Source organism: Ranitomeya variabilis, chromosome 1, assembly GCF_051348905.1.
Source record: "Ranitomeya variabilis isolate aRanVar5 chromosome 1, aRanVar5.hap1, whole genome shotgun sequence".
NCBI lineage: Eukaryota > Metazoa > Chordata > Amphibia > Anura > Dendrobatidae > Ranitomeya > Ranitomeya variabilis.
In genome coordinates, this window is record NC_135232.1 from 200119334 (window position 1) to 200135423 (window position 16090).

At 44.9% G+C, this 16090-nt stretch overlaps 2 protein-coding genes across 6 annotated transcripts in view; one reads left to right on the forward strand and one right to left on the reverse strand.

Annotated features, from left to right (window-relative positions):
* Window positions 1–16090, forward strand: part of DUSP18 (dual specificity phosphatase 18) — a 67722-nt gene that overhangs the window by 29021 nt on the left and 22611 nt on the right. The window lies entirely within an intron of this gene.
* Window positions 1–16090, reverse strand: part of C1H5orf52 (chromosome 1 C5orf52 homolog) — a 45224-nt gene that overhangs the window by 11865 nt on the left and 17269 nt on the right. For 2 of the 3 annotated variants that reach the window (XM_077291881.1, XM_077291872.1), the window contains one exon: window positions 7824–8239. The exons of the other annotated variant lie outside the window; for it this stretch is intronic. In XM_077291881.1, coding sequence (XP_077147996.1) covers window positions 7824–8239 — 416 coding nt within the window. The remainder of the gene's footprint in view (window positions 1–7823; window positions 8240–16090) is intronic. 3 annotated transcript variants of the gene reach the window in all.

Below are 16090 nucleotides of genomic sequence, written 5' to 3' on the forward strand. Positions count from 1 at the left end.
TAGACACTTTTGGCCGGGCCCCACTCTGCTGTAACCTATTAAATATTTGTTAAAATATGCAATACAATTTAGGTACATTTTTATTTATTTTTCAATTTTTAAAATGATCAATAATACCACATACAAGGAACAAATACCACAACACCATGTCCAGACCACATATTACCACCACATAGTGACTGAATACTACAATACTGATCAGTAATTTAAAAAAAACCACAATACTATCACCATAAGTGTCAGTATACACAGGAGATCTGTACTTAGTATGCAGTGTCTGTGTACAGGTAATACAGTGATCACTGGTGACATTATACACAGGACCTCTGTATATAGTATACAGTGTATAGTGTCAGTGTATAGGTAACACACTGACTCACCAGTGACGTCTCTAGGTGAAGTCCTTCATCTTTGTTTTTCATCTTTCATCCAGCACAGACCGCTATCACTTCTTCCAGCCAGGGCTAGTCTCTGCAGGAAATAACAGTTATCTCGAGCTCCGCTTGCAGAACACATTACTTAATTTTTCCCAACTTCTACACTACACCACATGAAGAAAAAAAGGCGATATAGTATCACTCTACACAGTAACAGGACCGCCCCCCATTTAAAGCAGTATACTCAAAAAATAAAATGAATACATCACTGCAGTAATAATATCCCTTAATTAGCCCCAATGGTAATAATATTCCCCATCCTGGCCCCTGTGTGTCTCATTCCTGGCTTCAGTCATATGTTCTCGCATCCTGCCCTCATGAGTATCCATTCTGCCCCATATGATCTCCCCATCCTGCCCCATCTGTCTCCATCGTATCTATCCAGCCCCATCTGTCTCCAATCCTGCCCCCAGTGTCTCCAAACATGCCCCCATGTCTTTCATTCTGCCCCGTGTCTCCAATCCTGCCCCGTATCTCCATTCTGCCCCTATGTCTCCAGCATTCTGCCCCCACTGTGTCCAGCATTCTGCCCCCACTGTGTCCAGCATTCTGCCCCCACTGTGTCCAGCATTCTGCCCCCACTGTGTCCAGCATTCTGCCCCGGGCACCCCAGATCGCCGCTCTCAAAAAAAAAAAAAAAAAAACCCGAGTTCTTCTTACCTGGCCGCGCTCCAGCAGCAAAGCTCCCTCCACGCAGCTGAAGCGCGCACTTGCCAGCGACTGACAATGGCGTCAGATGCCTGCGACGTGCGCGCTGCGGCTGATGTCAGCTGCCAGCCTCCGATTGGCTGGCAGCTGTTAACTATTGACGTGCGGGCCCGCTCGTCAATAGCGCTACACTGCCGCAGCGCTGGTAGGGGCCCGGTGAGCAGATGAGACGGGGCCCGATGCGGGCCCCCTCTGCCCACCGTGCCCTATACACCAGTCAGGGCAGTAATGCCCTGATGGCGGCCCTGAAGCCAAACCTCCGACTCCTCAATTTCCCTGACTCCGATTCCATACCACTGCTCCCTACTGAGCATGTACGTGAAGTGTGGCACAGATTCATCTCAACTTAAAGCCCAGATCCTTAGACCAGGAACAGAACAGACATTTATAGGACATTTCATAACTTTCCCAAATTCTTATGAAAATATTTAGACATTCTGCACTGAACTACTGTATCCAATTTATTATATATTTTCGGAGTCTGTCCATTTTATATTAATGCCACCAAAATGGGCAACGACCCAGACTCCACAACCCTGGTTAGAACAGTTGGAGGCTGGTAAATGGGTTTGCTGATTTGAACAATTGCTGCTTTGGCAGTAAGTTGACCATTAACCCCTTTACCACCTTTGTTTTTTTTTTAGTTTTTGAGCTTCCATTTTTGCGTCCCTTTTTCCCAGAGCCATAACTTTTGTATTTTTACGTTAATATGGCCATGTGACGGCTTGATTTTTGTGGCACGAGTTGTACTTTTGAATGACACAATTGGTTTTGCCATATAGTGTACTGCAAATGGAAACAAATTAAAAGGGTGGTGGAATTGAAAAAAAAGTGTTGTTTTTTTTTGTTTGTTTTTTTTACTATGGTCACTAAATGCTAAAGCATTATAATCATCCAGGTCGTTACAAGTTCCTAGATACCAAACATGAATAGGTTCTTCTTTAAGTGTGGAAAAAAAATCTAAAGTGTCTAATTAAAAGCAAAAAAACAAAGCGTCATTTTCTGAGACCCTTAGCTTCTCCATCTGGGGCTGGGTGAGGGCTTATTATTGCGCACAAGCTGACGTTTTTATTGATACCATTTTGGTGTAGATACGATCTTTTGATCACTCGTTATTGCATTTTAATGTAATGTTGCGGCGACCAAAAACCGTAATTCTGGCGTTTTAATTTTTTACTCGTTACACCATTTATCGATCGGATTAATTCTTGTAATATATTGATATTTTTTATTATTATTTTATTTTGAATGGGGCAAGTTGGGGGTGATTTAGACTTTTATATATTTTTTATTTAAAGTATTTTTTCAAACCTTTTTTTTACTTTACACTGCCTTCAATAGTTTCCATGAAAGACTAGAAGTTGAGATCATCCGATCGCTTATGCTACACTTAACAGGGCTTCAGCAATGTTCTGTGTAGCTGAAGTGCTCATTTTATATGAGCGTTGACCGCTGGGCGGTGCTCATAGCTATCCGACCCCTGCAGACCCCGGGTTGTCATACCAACCCATCGGCGACCCACGGTCATGTGACACCGGCGCCGATGGGCGGGATTAGTGATGTGCTTCCGGCCCGAGCATGTTAAATGCTGCTGTCAGAGATTGACAGCGGCATTAACATGTTAACAGCCGCGGATGGATCGCGATTCCACCTGTCCCTTTATAAGGCACTAATTAAATCAGCTGACATGTACCGGAAAAGTCCACAGCAAACAGGGAGCCAACCTTAGACGTACCTATACGTCTAAGGTTGGAAAGGGGTTAAAGAGGCTTTCCCATGAATAAATTAGTACACTTTAATTAACCCCTTCCCGACCTTTGACGCCACGTAGGTGTCATGAAAACCCGTGCCAATCCGACCCATGACGCCTATGTGGCGTCATGGAATGATCGCGTCCCTGCAGATCGGGTGAAAGGGTTAACTCCAATTTCACCCGATCTGCAGGGACAGGGGGAGTGGTACTTCAGCCCAGGGGGGGTGGCTTCACCCCCCCGTGGCTACGATCGCTCTGATTGGCTGTTGAAAGTGAAACTGCCAATCAGAGCGATTTGTAATATTTCACCTAAAAAAACTGGTGAAATATTACAATCCAGCCATGGCCGATGCTGCAATATCATTGGCCATGGCTGGAAAACCTAATCTGTCCCCCCCCCACACCCACCGATCTCCTCCCCAGTCCTCCATTATGTGGTCCGCCCCCCTAAGTCGTCCTGTCTGCTCCCCCGTCCTCCTGCCCGCTCCCCCGTGCTCCGATGCCACTCCCCCGTCCTCCGATCTACCCCCCATGCTCAGATCCCCCCCCTCATACTTACCGAGCCTCCGGGCATCCGTCCGTCTTCTCCATGGGCGCCGCCATCTTCCAAAATGGCGGGCGCATACGCAGTGTGCCCGCCGAATCTGCCGGCCGGCAGATTCGTTCCAGGTATATTTTGATCACTGCGATATAACCTAGCACAGTGATCAAAATAAAAAAAATAGTAAATGACCCCCCCCCCCCCCTTTATCACCCCCATAGGTAGGGACAAAAAAAAAAAAGAAAATATTTTTTTTCTTTTTCCACTAGGGTTAGAACTAGGGTTAGGGTTAGGGCATGTGCACACAGTGCGGATTTGGCCGTGGATCCGCAGCGGATTGGCCGCGGATCCGCAGCGGATCGGCCGCTGCGAATTCGTAGCAGTTTTCCATCAGGTTTACAGTACCATGTACACCTATGGAAAACCAAATCCGCTGTGCCCATGGTGCGGAAAATACCGTGCGGAAACGCTATGTTGTATTTTCCACTGCATGACAATTTTGTGCGGATTCCGCAGCGTTTTACACCTGTTCCTCAATGGGAATCCGCAGGTGAAATCCGCACAAAAAAACACTGGAAATCTGCTGTAAATCCGCAGGTAAAACGCAGTGCCTTTTACCTGCGGATTTTTCAAAAATGGTGCGGAAAAATCTCACACGAATCCGCAACGTGGGCACATAGCCTTAGGGTTAGGGTTGGAATTAGATTTAGGGTTGGAATTAGGGCTAGGGTTGGAAATAGGGTTAAGATTAGGCTTGTGGTTAGGGTTACGGATAGGGTTAGGGGTGTGTTGGGGTTACAGTTGTGGTTAGGGTTGGGATTAGGGTAAGGGTTGGGATTAGGGTTAGGATTAGGGTTAGGGTTGGGATTAGGGTTACGGGTGTGTTGGGGTTAGGGTTGTGGTTAGGGGTGTGTTGGGGTTAGGGTTGTGATTAGGTTTATGGCTACAGTTGGGATTAGGGTTAGGGGTGTGTTGGGGTTAGTGTTGAAGTTAGAATTGAGGGGTTTCCACTGTTTAGGCACATCAGGGGTCTCCAAACGCAACATGGCGCCACCATTGATTCCAGCCAATCTTGCGTTCAAAAAGTCAAATGGTGCTCCCTCCCTTCCAAGCCCCAACGTGCGCCCAAACAGTGGTTTACCCCCACATATGGGGTACAAGCGTACTCAGGACAAACTGGGCAACAACTATTGGGGTCCAATTTCTCCTGTTACCCTTGCGAAAATAAAAAATGACTTGCTAAAACATAATTTTTGAGGAAAGAACAATTATTTTTTATTTTCACGGCTCTGCGTTATAAACTTCTGTGAAGCACTTGGGGTTTGAAAGTGCTCACCACACATCTAGATAAGTTCCTTGGGGGGTGTAGTTTCCAAAATGGGGTCACTTGTGGGGTGTTTCTACTGTTTAGGCACATCAGGGGCTCTGCAAATGCAACGTGACGCCCGCAGACCATTCCATCAAAGTCTGCATTTCAAATGTCACTACTTCCCTTCCGAGCCCTGACGTGCGCCCAAACAGTGGTTTACCCCCACATATGGGGTATCAGCGTACTCACAACAAACTAGGCAACAAATATTGGGGTCCAATTTCTCCTGTTACCCTTGTGAAAATAAAAAATTGCTTGCTAAAACATCTTTTTTGAGGAAAGAAAAATGATTTTTTATTTTCACGGCTCTGCGTTGTAAACTTCTATGAAGCACTTGGGGGTTGAACGTGCTCACCACACATCTAGATAAGTTCCTTGGGGGGTCTAGTTTCCAAAAAGGGGTCACTTGTGGGGTGTTTCTACTGTTTAGGCACATCAGGGGCTCTGCACATGTAACATGATGCCCGCAGACCATTCATCAAAGTCTGCATTCCAAATCGTCACTACTTCCCTTCCGAGCCCCGGCATGTGCCCAAACAGTGGTTTACCCCCACATATGGGGTATCAGCGTACTCGGGAGAAACTGGACAACATCTTTTGGGGTAAAATTTCTTCTGTTACCCTTGGGATAATTAAAAAATACTGGGCTAAAAAAATATTTTTGAGGAAAGAAAACACATTTATTATTTTCACGGCTCTACGTTATAAACTTCTGTGAAGCACTTGGTGGTTCAAAGTGCTCACCACACATCTAGATAAGTTACCTAGGGGGTCTAGTTTCCAAAGTGGGGTCACTTGTGGGGAGTTCCTACTGTTTAGGCACATCAGGGGCTCTGCAAACGCAACGTGACGCCCGCAGAGCATTCCATCAAAGTCTGCATTTCAAAACGTCACTACTTCCCTTCCGAACCCCGACGTGTGCCAAAACAGTGGTTTACCCCCACATATGGGGTATCAGCGTACTCAGGAGTAACTGGACAACAAATTTTGGGGTCCAATTTCTCCTGTTACCCTTGGGAAAATAAAAAATTGTGGGCTAAAAAATCATTTTTGAGAAAAGAAAAATTATTTTTTATTTTCATGGCTCTGCGTTATAAACTTCTGTGAAGCGCCTGGGGGTTTTAAGTGCTCACTATGCATCTAGATAAGTTCCTTGGGGGGTCTAGTTTCCAAAATGGGGACACTTGTAGGGGAGCTCCAATGTTTAGGCACACAGGGGCTCTCCAAACGCGACATGGTGTCCGCTAACAATTGGAGCTAATTTTCCATTCAAAAAGTCAAATGGCGCGCCTTCCCTTCCGAGCCTTGCCGTGCACCCAAACAGTGGTTTACCCCCACATATGAGGTATCGGCGTACTCAGGAGAAATTGCACAACAAATTTTAGGATCCATTTTATCCTGTTGCCCATGTGAAAATGAAAAAATTGAGGCTAAAATAAATTTTGTGTGAAAAAAAAGTACTTTCATTTTTACGGATCAATTTGTGAAGCACCTGAGGGTTTAAAGTGCTCACGATGCGTCTAGATAAGTTCCTTGGGGGGTCTAGTTTCCAAAATGGGGTCACTTGTGGGGGAGCTCCAATGTTTAGGCACACGGGGGGGCTCTCCAAACGCGACATGGTGTCCGCTAAAGATTGGAGCCAATTTTTCATTCAAAAAGTCAAATGGCGCTCCTTCCCTTCTGAGCCCTGCCGTGCGCCCAAACAGTGGTTTACCCACACATATGAGGTATCAGCGTACTCAGGACAAATTGCACAACAACGTTCGTGGTCCAGTTTCTCCTTTTACTCTTGGGAAAATAACAAAATTATTGCTAAAAGATAATTTTTGTGACTAAAAAGTTAAATGTAAATTTTTTCCTTCCATGTTGCTTCTGCTGCTGTGAAACACCTGAAGGGTTAATAAACTTATTGAATGTGGTTTTGAGCACCTTGAGGGGTGCAGTTTTTAGAATGGTGTCACTTTTGGGTATTTTCTGCCATATAGAACCCTCAAACTGACTTCAAATGTGAGGTGGTCCCTAAAAAAAATGGTTTTGTAAATTTTGTTGTAAAAATGAGAAATCACTGGTAAAATTTTAACCCTTATAACTTCCTAGCAAAAAAAAAATTTGTTTCCAAAATTGTGCTGATGTAAAGTAGACATGTGGGAAATGTTATTTATTAACTATTTTGTGTCACATAATTCTCTGGTTTAACAGAATAAAAATTCAAAATGTGAAAATTGAGAAATTTTCAAAATTTTCGCCAAATTTCCGTTTTTTTCACAAATAAACTCAGAAATTATCGACCTACATTTACCACTAACATGAAGCCCAATATGTCACGAAAAAACAACCTCAGAATCGCTAGTATCCGTTGAAGCGTTCCTGAGTTATTACCTCATAAAGGGACACTGGTCAGAATTGCAAAAAATGGCCAGGTCATGAAGGTCAAAATAGGCTGGGTCATGAAGGGGTTAAAAGATCTTAGTATAATAATAACTTCCACAATTGGATGTGTTAAAAAAAAATGTTCCTGTCCCAAGATAATTTCATAAATGTGCCCCTGTGTAATGGCTGTGTCTGACCGTGCAGGAACATGGTCTGAACATACCACAAGTCCTGGGCAGGGGAGGGAAGGAAAAAAGAAAAAAAGAGAAGGATTCTACTCCCCACTGTTTATGATGAAGAAACCAGGCGGATCCTTCAGGACAATCAACCTGAAAAAGCTGGACAATTCACTAAAGGCTCAAACGTTCAAAATGGAGTCAATAAAAACAACTTGTCAAAATCCAGTTCCCAGATTGTTTTATGACACTTCTGGACCTGAGGAATGCTTATTTTATTCGGACTCCCATGACAGCACCACGAGAGAGGGGATCCGCCCCTTAGGAACAGGAAACTCACAGATACAAAAGGGCGGCACCTCTCCCACTTATCAGTTGGTTTCCTGTTCCTAAAGGGACGGGATCCTGCAGAATTTACAAAAGGATCCCAGGCTGGCCGGCCGACTCAGGTAGCGGGGGGGTCTCCTACCTCGGCCGGTGCGGAGATCCTGGAGATGTCACGGTGGTCCTGGCAGGGCTGCACGGCAGTGGCATTTCAGCAGGGAGCGGTCGCCGGTGGTGTCCTGTCTCCGAGACCAGCGCTGGGTAAGTATGTTCCCTGGTCTCCTTTTCCCTGTAGGACGGTGTGGCTGGGGTCTCTGTATGTGGCGGCGCATTTGATGGCGGCGGCGAATTTGGTGGCGCCACCCGGTGTGCTGCTGGTCTGCCTGGCGTCCCACGCCGCTCTAAGCGCCGACAGGAAGCGCTGGGAGCCGGGGTGACATCAGGGGTGGAGCCGACAGTCACTTCCGGGTTTTCGGGGTCATGCGCAGTGTATCCAAGATGGCGGCGCCCACCAGTAATGGCGCTGCTTGCGTTCGGAGCCCCAGAGATGACCGCCTGCATCTGGGGGGAAAGCAGACAGCAAATCAGGGGAGCGCTAGGCATAACTGCTGACCAGGGGAGGGGTTATAAGAAGAACTCCGGATCGTGGTTCCTTGCTTCTGGCTTCATATTATTGTGAGTATGGAGGACGAGCATGTACTGCAGCCTCAGCTGCTGGAAGAGGTATCCCAGAAGCCCCAAGGAAAGGAACGCGATAGAAGGAGTAGTGAATCTGGCCGCAAAAGCTCCTCCAGACAGGGGTCTGGAGCATCAGCCAGGAGGAATCCCCCTCATACTCCGGTACCTTTCTTTGGGCAGCCGCTGGTAAGTGATCTTCGTGAAAGTTCACCCAGTGACATGATTCCCCTCGTATGTTTTATTATAGGGGAAGAAATGTGTCAGTAAGGCGAAGCACAGAGAATTTGGCATCTGCGGGGTTCCCTTACCTGATTCGTGCCCTAAAAAACTATGTGGCCCCTGTATCCAGCAGACGGTGAGGTCTCAGGAAGGGGGAGGGGGTGAGAGCATTATATCTACATGGATTAGATTGCCTTACTTACCTCCTCAGGTAGCAGAGGAATCCCTTACTATGGCCGCAAGCTTGAAAGAGATGGTCAGGATGGAGGTCAAACAATCCTTAGGGTACTGTCTCACAGTGGCACTTTGGTCGCTACGACGGCACGATCCGTGACGTTCCAGCGATATCCATACGATATCGCTGTGTCTGACACGCTACTGCGATCAGGGACCCCGCTGAGAATCGTACGTCGTAGCAGATCGTTTGAAACTTTCTTTCGTCGTCAAGTGTCGCGCTGTGGCGGCATGATCGCATCGTGTAACAAGGGTTGTATACGATGTGCGCACAGTAACCAACGGCTTCTACATCGCAAATACGTCATGAAATTATCGCTCCAGCGCCGTACATTGCAAAGTGTGACCGCTGTCTACGACGCTGGAGCGATATTGGAGCGACGCTGGAGCGTCACGGATCGTGCCGTCGTAGCGACCAAAGTGCCACTGCGAGACGGTACCCTTAAAGGGTCTATCTCAAGCGGGAAGTTCTAAATATAAAGCTCCATTGTTCTCCGATTCTTCAGCGGAGGAGGATAAGGAGGAAGTTTTCGCCGGTTCAGGTGCATCGTCCTCTTCCTCGGACGAAGATACCGCTCACTTCTGTCTACCCCTTGAGAGGATAGATAGTTGGTTAAAGCGGTCAGAGGAACAATGGGCATAACAGAACCAAGACCCCAGCTTTCCAAGGAGGAAATTATGTTTAGTGGATTGGAACAGAGAAAACGTAGGGTTTTTCTGCTCAATGAGAAAATTCAAGAACTTATTGATAAGGAGTGGAAGAAGCCTGAGAAAAAAGGTTCCTTACCACAGCACAAAAGCGCAGGTATCCCTTTGATGACCCAGCAGTCACCAATTGGGAAAAAGCCCCTAAATTGGATGCGGCAATAGCCAAAGTGGCAAAACGGGCCTCTCTCCCCTTTGAGGATATGGGAACCCTTAAGGACCTCCTTGATAGAAAAGCGGACACCTTTCTAAAGGGTACCTGGGAAATGGCAGCCGGTTCCTTAAGACCTGCGGTGGCTTCGACCTGCACAGCCAGGTCAATGATGGTTTGGCTGGATCAGTTAGAGACCCAGTTGAAAGAGGGTGCGTCACGGGATTCTATTCTGACTGCCTTACCGGTGATTCAGGAAGCAGCTGCCTTCTTGTCGGACGCTTCCATTGACTCTGTTAAAATGGCTGCTAGAGCTGCAGGACTCTCGAATGCGGCGAGGAGAGCCCTATGGTTAAAATGTTGGCCAGGTGATATACAAACGAGATCAAAACTTTGTGCCATTCCATGTAAAGGGGATTATTTATTTGGGCCCACCTTGGATGAACTCCTAGAGAAAGCAGGGGACGACAAAAAGAAGTTCCCCAATCTGCTTGGGTCCTATCGTCGTCCCTTTAATAAGAAAATATTTGGTCGCGGAGGAAAGCGTGCCTTTTCACCTATAAGAGATCGGTCTAGATGGGATGATAGACGTAGAAGAGGTACAGGATATATGTTCCGTCGTTTCTCAAAGGAGAGGAAGAAGGAGGACAAATGACTAGAAATCCTGGTGGGGGTAGACTGTTGCATTTCTATTCAGAATGGTCAGAGATCACGAATAGTGTTTGGGTACAAAACACTATTTCTCGGGGTCTCACACTTGAGTTTTACTGTACTCCACGGGATAATTTTAAGTTAACTCCTTTGCTTTCTTCTCCCCTAGAACAATCTGCTCTAGAAGAAGAGGTGTGGTCTCTTTGCTCTAAAAACGTACTTATAGAGGTTCCAAAGTCTGATAGAGGGAAGGGATTTTATTCTCCCCTGTTTCTTATTCAGAAACCTGATAAGACTTATAGGGCCATTATAAATCTCAGACATCTTAATAGTTATCTGGTTAAACATACCTTTTAAGATGGAGTCCATCAACTCAACAATAAAAATCATTAGAAAGGTACCAGTGAGATAAAGATATCCAATTATTTAGAACCACTCATGCATAAATTACATAAAACGGAGAACATTGAGTTTGCTAAATATACTATTTATTACATCCAAAGGAATTTACATAATAAAAATGGATATTAAATATCAAGTACATAAATTACGTGAATTACCCAGGTGAGTTAAATTGACCAAGGGTCCACATTGGAGAACCAGACAAAATAGGCTAATGTAGCATATAAATAATAGAGCAGCGACTTGGTGTAATTTGTATCACTAAACACTATCCCTTGGCACTCAGTGCTCCATCAGAGAACCACCCGCCGCTGCATAACAGTTGTGTGAAAACAACAGCCTATTTATATCAAAGATTAATGGTAATAATTACCCATTGCTAGTTTCCAGTTCCTGTGAGGACCTCGATCACCCCAACGCGCGTTTCGCGTGCTTTCAACAGCCTCGCTTCCTCAGGGGGCGTGGCTAAATCTGAATCTCAGTCTCATATAAATACTAAGCCGTTCCGGTCACATGGCCTTGCGGCTACCTATCAGTGCCTAATTGCAGTGCGCTTGCGTTAGTTCGGCGTCCTGCCGCCATGGTAATCCATGACGTCGAATCGCCGCTGGTGTGCAATCTTGTGTTGTCCCTAATGTGCGCTTGCGTTAATTCGGCGTCCTACCGCCATGGTAACCCATGACGTCGAACCGCCGCTGATGTGCGATCATGTGTTGTTCCTAGTGCTGAGTGCGTGTCACATCCTACTGCGCTTGCGCAAATCTCATATCCCTCTGCTCCGTCAATCCACATAGTGGAGCCACGCCTACCCAGGTCACGTGAGCGGGCCGGCGCGAAGCCCACACTACGCCCCCGGAGAGACGGAGAGTCCACCATGCAGAGAGAACAACAGAAAGAGGGCATGCTAAATGCGCTAAAGCTATTCATGCATGAATAAGGCTAACCAAACCATGCTTGCAGATTGAAAAAAGTGCAGATAGTGCTGGTTACTACATGTCACTACCATTAACTGGTGTGACCAGTCATGTGATGCTATAATGATATAAAGTGCTTGCATACACTCCTTTGTGACAATGTGAATATGCAATAAAAGTACTACGTATATATAATATCAATCCATACATGAAAAATTGATTAAAAAGCAAATGATTGAATACACATAGAGTATAATCACAAGAAAATTTCCTTTTCTGTAAACACAGGGAATAAATCAGAGGCGATAGTCACCATATACTGATTATATATCACATGATTCTTTTGATGGCTCTTTGTCCGGTATATCCTGATCAAGTCCTTTAATTCTATATGGTGCCATTTTCTTTATTTCATCTTTAAAGTGCTGATCAGGTGCCTTCCGATATACTTATTTCATTTGCGATAGTTCATTTACAGTGCATCAATCAAAGCTGAGTGAACAAAATAAACAACAAACTCACAATTAAAAACACATAGACTAAGACATAGATTTTATAATCTGGATGGAGTGTAATGGAATGAGATGGGCAATTTATGGGAGGGAATATATGTTAACAAAAATACTACAAATAGGAAGAAAAGCCATATGTCTCATTCAGCCCCTTAGGGGTCAGGGTCCCCAAAATGGTGATCCACCTACATTCCCTTTGTGCTAGTAGGCGATGAATATCACCTCCTCTAATCCCTCATTGGATATGTTCAATACCCCTAACTCGGAGCAACCCAGGGTTACATTTGTGGTATTCTTTGAAATGGCGTGGGATGGTTTTTAATTTTGAAATATCCTTTTCTATTTCTGCCGCCATGATGTCCCTGACATGCTCCCGTGTGCGGGTACCCAAACGTCTTGACGTTAACCCAATGTAGATCTTGGGACAGCTGCATACTGCATAATAAATGACCTGAGTCGTATTACAGGTAATATGATGTTTTATGTGGTAATTTTTTCCTTCCACTGATTCAAACTCGGATGTTCGGCTAATATTTTTGCATGAAATGCAGTCTCCACATGGGAAACATCCCGTGGGTGGGCCTCTTGAGCCAAATGTGTTTTTTGGAATAGAGGGAACATAGTGGCTAGATACTAGGATATCCTTGAGATTTCTACTCCTTCTAGACGTCATCATTGGACGTTCTGTCAGGAGTTTAGAGAGTGTTGGATCAGTCATTAGTACTTTCCAGTGTTTCTGGAGGCAATCCCTCATAGTGGTCCATTCCCCATTGAATGTGGATATGAACCGGATTACGTTGTCCTGTTTTGGTTTTTCCTTATTCTGGGGATATAATAAGGCCTCACGTGTTTGAGATTTTGCCCTTAAATACCCTTTCTTAATACATCGATTGCTGTAACCTCTAGATTTAAATCTCTCTCGGAGGTCATCAGCTTGTTTCTCAAATTTGGATTCGGAGGAGCAAATCCTTCTCATCCTGAGGTGCTGCCCCACCGGGATGGCCCTAATTGTGCTACCAGGATGACCAGAATCTGCATGCAACAGGGAATTGACAGAGGTGGACTTCCTGTATACATCAGTCTGCAGGTAACAATGTTCATCAACCTCAATTTTAACGTCCAGGAAGTCCACCACCGCCTTACTCATTTGGTACGTTAATTTGATATTGAACCTGTTGCAATTTAAATCCTGCATAAATTCCTGCAACTCGTGTTCAGACCCCTGCCAGATTATAAACAGGTCATCAATGTACCTCAGCCAGCACTGCACATGGTCTGCGGCCCGGGCGCCCCCACCGCCAAATACTCTAAATGCTCTAATTCAGTATTAAAGGCTACCAGCATCTCACTAGATATGTCTTGTTTTAATTTGGTCTGAATATCCTCTATTTCTTTATCCCGGACCGCAGACCATGTGCAGTGCTGGCTGAGGTACATTGATGACCTGTTTATAATCTGGCAGGGGTCTGAACACGAGTTGCAGGAATTTATGCAGGATTTAAATTGCAACAGGTTCAATATCAAATTAACGTACCAAATGAGTAAGGCGGTGGTGGACTTCCTGGACGTTAAAATTGAGGTTGATGAACATCGTTACCTGCAGACTGATGTATACAGGAAGTCCACCTCTGTCAATTCCCTGTTGCATGCAGATTCTGGTCATCCTGGTAGCACAATTAGGGCCATCCCGGTGGGGCAGCACCTCAGGATGAGAAGGATTTGCTCCTCCGAATCCAAATTTGAGAAACAAGCTGATGACCTCCGAGAGAGATTTAAATCTAGAGGTTACAGCAATCGATGTATTAAGAAAGGGTATTTAAGGGCAAAATCTCAAACACGTGAGGCCTTATTATATCCCCAGAATAAGGAAAAACCAAAACAGGACAACGTAATCCGGTTCATATCCACATTCAATGGGGAATGGACCACTATGAGGGATTGCCTCCAGAAACACTGGAAAGTACTAATGACTGATCCAACACTCTCTAAACTCCTGACAGAACGTCCAATGATGACGTCTAGAAGGAGTAGAAATCTCAAGGATATCCTAGTATCTAGCCACTATGTTCCCTCTATTCCAAAAAACACATTTGGCTCAAGAGGCCCACCCACGGGATGTTTCCCATGTGGAGACTGCATTTCATGCAAAAATATTAGCCGAACATCCGAGTTTGAATCAGTGGAAGGAAAAAATTACCACATAAAACATCATATTACCTGTAATACGACTCAGGTCATTTATTATGCAGTATGCAGCTGTCCCAAGATCTACATTGGGTTAACGTCAAGACGTTTGGGTACCCGCACACGGGAGCATGTCAGGGACATCATGGCGGCAGAAATAGAAAAGGATATTTCAAAATTAAAAACCATCCCACGCCATTTCAAAGAATACCACAAATGTAACCCTGGGTTGCTCCGAGTTAGGGGTATTGAACATATCCAATGAGGGATTAGAGGAGGTGATTGACTACTGCAACCTCCTGCTCTGTGGCCTCCCCTCAAACACTCTCGCACCCCTCCAATCTATTCTAAACTCTGCTGCCCGACTAATCCACCTGTCCCCCCGCTATTCTCCGGCCTCTCCCCTCTGTCAATCCCTTCACTGGCTCCCCATTGCCCAGAGACTCCAGTACAAAACCCTAACCATGACGTACAAAGCCATCCACAACCTGTCTCCTCCTTACATCTGTGACCTCATCTCCCGGTACTTTCCTACACGCAACCTCCGATCCTCACAAGATCTCCTTCTCTACTCCCCTCTTATCTCCTCTTCCCACAATCGTATACAAGATTTCTCTCGCGTATCACCCCTACTCTGGAACCCTCTACCACAACACATCAGACTCTCGCCCACCATCGAAACCTTCAAAAAGAATCTGAAGACCCACCTCTTCCGACAAGCCTACAACCTGCAGTAACCACCGATCAACCAACCGCTGCACGATCAGCTCTATCCTCACCTACTGTATTCTCACCCATCCCTTGTAGATTGTGAGCCCTCGCGGGCAGGGTCCTCACTCCTCCTGTACCAGTTATGACTTGTATTGTTCAAGATTATTGTACTTGTTTTTATTATGTATACCCCTCCTCACTTGTAAAGCGCCATGGAATAAATGGCGCTATAACAATAAATAATAATAATAATAAATAATAATATTCATCGCCTACTAGCACAAAGGGAATGTAGGTGGATCACCATTTTGGGGACCCTGACCCCTAAGGGGCTGAATGAGACATATGGCTTTTCTTCCTATTTGTAGTATTTTTGTTAACATATATTCCCTCCCATAAATTGCCCATCTCATTCCATTACACTCCATCCAGATTATAAAATCTATGTCTTAGTCTATGTGTTTTTAATTGTGAGTTTGTTGTTTATTTTGTTCACTCAGCTTTGATTGATGCACTGTAAATGAACTATCGCAAATGAAATAAGTATATCGGAAGGCACCTGATCAGCACTTTAAAGATGAAATAAAGAAAATGGCACCATATAGAATTAAAGGACTTGATCAGGATATACCGGACAAAGAGCCATCAAAAGAATCATGTGATATATAATCAGTATATGGTGACTATCGCCTCTGATTTATTCCCTGTGTTTACAGAAAAGGAAATTTTCTTGTGATTATACTCTATGTGTATTCAATCATTTGCTTTTTAATCAATTTTTCATGTATGGATTGATATTATATATACGTAGTACTTTTATTGCATATTCACATTGTCACAAAGGAGTGTATGCAAGCACTTTATATCATTATAGCATCACATGACTGGTCACACCAGTTAATGGTAGTGACATGTAGTAACCAGCACTATCTGCACTTTTTTCAATCTGCAAGCATGGTTTGGTTAGCCTTATTCATGCATGAATAGCTTTAGCGCATTTAGCATGCCCTCTTTCTGTTGTTCTCTCTGCATGGTGGACTCTCCGTCTCTC